The sequence below is a fragment of the Neomonachus schauinslandi genome, chromosome 8 (genome assembly GCF_002201575.2).
Source record: "Neomonachus schauinslandi chromosome 8, ASM220157v2, whole genome shotgun sequence".
Classification (NCBI taxonomy): Eukaryota; Metazoa; Chordata; class Mammalia; order Carnivora; family Phocidae; genus Neomonachus; species Neomonachus schauinslandi.
The window spans coordinates 76,049,838-76,055,712 of NC_058410.1; the positions used below are offsets into that span (position 1 = coordinate 76,049,838).

The 5,875-nt window shown below is 45.7% G+C and overlaps 1 protein-coding gene across 1 annotated transcript; it reads left to right on the top strand.

The window, feature by feature from the left end:
• The first annotated feature begins 784 nt into the window (after nt 1-784).
• Nucleotides 785-4,732, top strand: TENT5A (terminal nucleotidyltransferase 5A). Its single transcript, XM_021693215.2, has 3 exons — nt 785-957; nt 1,186-1,750; nt 2,871-4,732. Exons 2-3 carry the CDS (start codon nt 1,223-1,225, stop codon nt 3,645-3,647), a joined length of 1,305 nt encoding a protein of 434 aa, XP_021548890.1. The 5' UTR covers nt 785-957; nt 1,186-1,222; the 3' UTR covers nt 3,648-4,732.
• Nucleotides 4,733-5,875: the final 1,143 nt, after the last annotated feature.

The following is a 5,875-nucleotide window of genomic DNA, read 5'->3' on the forward strand; positions in this document are numbered from 1 at the left end:
CCTGGCCGACGCCGCGCTCCCGGCCCCCCGGAGCTGCTCGTGCGCACGAGTTGGACGCACGCTCGCGGCCCCGCCCCCGCGTCTCCTCGGGCTCGCCCGGAGCTCCCCGGCATTTCCCGAGGTTTCGAGAATCGAAACACAGTTAGCAAGCTCTTCCCCTCACTCGCGGAGACTTAGATGCATGGACAAGTGGACTCTGTGGTTCACACCAAAACTGGTTTTGTTGCTTAAGAAAACGGTCTAGTTTTATACTGATACGCTGTTTAAACGGGAGGTCTTGAGGAACCCCTTGAGCCCCATTGTTGAGCTATAACTATAACTACGCGCTGAATCGGAGAGAATTTTATGTTTGGCGACTTTCTGCAGTTGCGCGATTTCAGCCGTGATTCAGTTTTTAGGGCCACTTACGACTCTTGGGGCATTTTAAGTGTCTTTTTGTTGGGGAAAAAGAAAAGAAAGAGGCGTGGGCGCGGAAGACCGTCTCTAAATCAAGTATATGTACAAACACACGCACATATATTAAGTCCACACAAACAGCCACCAGCCTCGCGCTCCACGGAACGCTTGGCCCGCCGCACAGCCCGCAGCGCAGTCGCCTGGGCCCGCGGGGCGGCCGGGGGCGGTGCCCTATGCAGATGAAGAGGGTGTGGCGAGTGCACGGCGCTTGGGCCCCGGAAGCGCGGAAAGGCCCAGTATAAAAAAAGTACTGAAGACATTTCCCCCGCACAACTGCTAAAGCTCCAGAGACAGTAGCGTGTGTGGTGTCGGCGGCGGCAGCTGGAGCCGTCACCTCCGGGAGCACCGCAGCTGAGGCGACAGCGGCGCGGGCGGGGGCGAGGGGCGGGAGTGGCCAGAGCAGGCGGCGGGTTCTGGGAAGGACCAAGTCGCTCGCCGCGGCCGAAAGCGCACTCGCGGTTCCTCGCTCGCTGCGCTCCTCGAAGGGGCGGCCGCTTCCAGGTGACACAGACGGGACTCCCGCTTACGCTTTCCAGATGCATCAGAGATACTTTTGGTGCGGGGATTCTCTGCGGCGCGCGGCTGGGGACAGCGGGGTTCTGGGGAGGGAGAGTCTGAGGAGCCCTCTAGCCTGCGGACGAACCGGGGAGGGGGCGCGCTGTTATCTCTACGGGCCCCTGTTCGCCGCCGCCCGTCCTCACCGCGCTCCTTCCCCCTTTTGGCTTTTAGGACTGACCAGGGCCAGGTGGCGTTCGGAGGGCACTTCATGGCGGAAGGCGAAGGGTATTTTGCCATGGCCGAGGACGAGCTGGCCGGCGGCGCTTACATCCCCCTGGGCGGCGACTTCAGCAGCGGCGACTTTGGTGGCGGCGGCGGCGGCGACTTCGGCGGGCACTGCTTGGACTATTGCGAAAGCCCCACGGCGCACTGCAATGTGCTGAACTGGGAGCAAGTGCAGCGGCTGGACGGCATCCTGAGCGAGACCATCCCGATCCACGGGCGCGGCAACTTCCCCACGCTCGAGCTGCAGCCGAGCCTGATCGTGAAGGTGGTGCGGAGGCGCCTGGCCGAGAAGCGTATCGGCGTCCGCGACGTGCGCCTCAACGGCTCGGCCGCCAGCCACGTTCTGCACCAGGACAGCGGCCTGGGTTACAAGGACCTGGACCTCATCTTCTGCGCCGACCTGCGCGGGGAAGAGGAGTTTCAGACTGTGAAGGACGTCGTGCTGGACTGCCTGTTGGACTTCTTACCCGAAGGGGTGAACAAAGAGAAGATCACACCACTCACGCTCAAGGTAAAGCCACCCGAAATGGGCTTGGGTCCGCGCCTGGGCCAGGCTGGGGTGCGGCGGGCCGAGGGGCATCCGTTTGATGCCACAGACCTGCGGCCTTGACGGTTTGGGGCGTGCTTCTGTATTTGGTTTTTGATTTTTTTTTAATGAGTAAGCTAAGGTGCGTGGACGGTGTTGAGTGTTTTAAGTTCGCTTGGTTCTTCAGCGCCACTACTCTTCTGCTTCCTCCTCTGTTCTCCTTTCTCTTCCTTATTTATTTTTTTAACTCTTTGGCTTTCCTTGCTTCAATCTTGTCCAGAGTAGATTCTGATTAAGTGGAAGAATGAAATGATGTAAGTCATTTTTTGAGTCATTTTATGGTCTAGTTTTTGGGGAAAGAGCAGCCTGAAGCAGGCTCCAGTCGATGGGCTTATTATTGTATTGGAAAATGTGATTAGGTTTCTCAGCTGCATGCAGCTGACTCCGTGTCTGAAGGATATGTGTGGTGCTTCTCCTGGTCGGCTCACGTGCGAAGGATATTGTGGGTACCCCCCCACACACACACACATACACACACACTTGGCTCAGAGCATGTTTTATACAATTAAAATTGTCTGAGGCATCAGCCTCCTAGAATGTCCTAATTTAGTTCATACTTGATTATAATTGCAGAGTACCCCTGGAGGGACAAGATTCTAATCTCATCAGTTGCCTCAGGGGAAGTGGAACCGGGTGACTAGGGACAAGGGTGAGAGGCCGACCAACTTAATACTGTATGCCCTTCTGTCTTTTGAGTATTGTGTGGATATCGTATGATCAATATTCTGCCTATAAGACCATTTTCAAAAAATAACATTTCAAAAGTCAGACATGACAACAGAACCTCTTAGTACTGCGATCCGTCTGCCAAAAGCCTCAAACTATTACTTCTAGTCTCTTTCCCAGACGGTTAAACCCCTCGTTAAATGTATTTTTTTTTTCTGTTTTCAGAGGACTGTGTAAGACTGTAGGTAGTGTTTTGCCGAAACTTGACAAAACAAAAGGGAAGGAGCAAAATAATTCTCAACTGTGAAGAAGATGTTTTTATTTATTTATTATTTCTTCTAGGTTTGCTCATCTTCTTGTTTTATCTTTTAAATTGTAGGAAGCTTATGTGCAGAAAATGGTTAAAGTGTGCAATGACTCTGACCGATGGAGTCTTATATCCTTGTCAAACAACAGTGGCAAAAATGTGGAACTGAAATTTGTGGATTCCCTCCGGAGGCAGTTTGAATTTAGTGTAGATTCTTTTCAAATCAAATTAGACTCTCTTCTCCTCTTTTATGAATGTTCAGAGAACCCAATGACTGAAACATTTCACCCCACAATAATTGGTGAGAGCGTCTATGGTGATTTCCACGAAGCCTTTGATCACCTTTGTAACAAGATCATTGCCACCAGGAACCCAGAGGAAATCAGAGGGGGCGGCCTGCTTAAGTACTGCAACCTATTAGTGAGGGGCTTTAGGCCCGCCTCTGATGAGATCAAGACCCTTCAGAGGTATATGTGTTCCAGGTTTTTCATCGACTTCTCAGACATTGGAGAGCAGCAGAGAAAACTGGAGTCCTATTTGCAGAACCACTTCGTGGGATTGGAAGACCGCAAGTATGACTATCTCATGACCCTTCATGGAGTGGTGAATGAGAGTACAGTGTGCCTGATGGGACATGAAAGAAGACAGACTTTAAACCTTATCACAATGCTGGCTATCCGAGTGCTAGCTGACCAAAATGTCATCCCTAATGTGGCTAATGTCACTTGCTATTACCAGCCGGCCCCCTATGTAGCAGATGCCAACTTCAGCAATTACTACATTGCACAGGTCCAGCCAGTATTCACATGCCAGCAACAGACATACTCCACTTGGCTACCCTGCAATTAAGAATCATTTAAAAATGTTCTGTGGGGAAGCCATTTCAGACAGGATAGGGTAAATAAATAAATAAGGCTGAGTGACCCAGCCCCGATTAAAGATATGTTTTGTGCAATGATGATCTGCTCCTAGTTTTAAGCTTGGCAAAGCTTGTGGATCTTTTCATCGGTTTGGGAGCATGATCTCGAAACAACCCTTCTTACCCACCAACCCTCTCACCTGTTCCTCCTACCCAGTTGGATTCTATCCTGAAACAAAAGAGACCTGTCATTAAAAGCAACCAGGTTCTCCTAAAATAACAAGGGAAAAAAATGCTTGATGACAATATGGGTTTGCAGTACTTGCTCCCGTAGCTTTGCCATAGGAAAAAAATATGGAGAGTTTCTTATAAGGTGGAATTTACAAAAGGGAAAACACAGAGGAAAAAAGATCTTACCCCAACCTAATTATCAATTCAAAGTTCAGATAGTAACAATAATGGAAGAAAAGGGACTCCAACGTTGGGATTACTATCTGAGACTTGCAGCAAGTGCTTTCTGTGGAACTATCCTATTAACGCTAACAGAAACAGCTTGCTCCAAATGAACAGTAGTAGGTTGGTGCAGTTCTCATATAACAAACAGCAGAACTTAATGATGACACAATCCATTATTTCCAGCTGTGTGCATAGCTTGCATTTTTAAAATATGAAAATGCAAGCAAAAACAGCTGTAGCAAAGAAAGTATGCTCAAGGACCAAAGATTTAACAGATAAAAATACCCAAGTAGAAGAGATATAGTAGAATATATAAAGAGTTAACTATATTTGTTACACACCAATAAACATCAAAGTGCCTGTTGCCTTCTGAAAATATGAAGTGGAAAAATTTTATGGTTTAATGATTATTTTATTTTATCAGGGACTCAAGAAGAAAATAAAACAACATGTAAGCTTGTGAATGGTGGAGGAAATGCCCTATTTTTTCTTGGCAAATACTTGTGTAAAGTTAACATTGTTGGTGTGATATTATCATAGGTACATGTGTATGTGTGTGTACATGATGTATATATATATATATACACATATCTCAAATATGTCTGAGATATGTATATATATATATACAATACATTGACTATGGTCTAGAATTATGTAGCAAATAGAAAATGTTTAAATACTGTGTGCTTTTATGTTTTCAACAGGATGACATGAGACGTGGGCATATTGCAGTGATGAGTTAAAACCCACATCTAAAAAATTAAAGCAAATGAAGGAGGAAAACAATTAATATATTTGATAGGAGGAGCAGAGATTATACATTTTTAGTGACTTTTTTTTTCCTTTTTTTTGTGAGCCATAGAATTCTACAAATGGGAGAATATTTGTTTGGCAGAACACTCTTTTTGTACTGAACTGCCATTTTGACAGTAGGAACCCTTTTAGTTTGTGTAATACTTGCATGCCTCCATGGTGTATAATCCAGTGGATCATGGATCAGTCATAGTCCATTTAAATCCCTGACTGCTAATAAAATTTGTGGTGATTTGAACACTACTTATTAATATTTAAATGAATTTTTCAATGAATGCATTCTGCTTTCCAGGACCACTAGAATTTAGTAAATGTGAAATGACCCTTTTTAAAGAGTATTTGCACAATTGCTTAAAATTTATATATGAGATATATATTATATATAAAATTTTATAAATTCATGCTAATATGAAACACATTAGATCTGGTTGTCACACTGCATTTAAATATTTAGTACTGTACTTTAAATTCAGTCACTTTGCATTGAATCAGATCCAACTTTATTTCTCTTTCCCAAGAGACCAGTTAAACCTTTGTGAAATGAACTGGCATTACCATTACCACAGCTAATCCTAAAACCATTCCTTCTCCCAACTCTTAATTCCTTTGGACACTGGTCTCTGAAAATGCATTTGTTAAAAACAAAACTAACACATGCAAAACTTCCCTTTGTATTGTGAAATAACCACATAATTCCTACCAACTCTAGTGGATGATTGCTTACTATGATGATTCCTCTGAAGAACTTAACCAGATTTTTGTCATCAAGTTCAGGAGGGATTGGGGAAGAAAATTGCATCATCCTTTTGGCAGTGTCATTTGTTTGCTATCTAGGCATCACTCAGATGCTCAATTGTAGGTTAATCCATCTGAAACTACCTTTTGCACATCTTCCTTTGAAGCCTTAACAGGAACTTGATGGGTTTGCTGTAGCAGCTTCCCTGTGAAT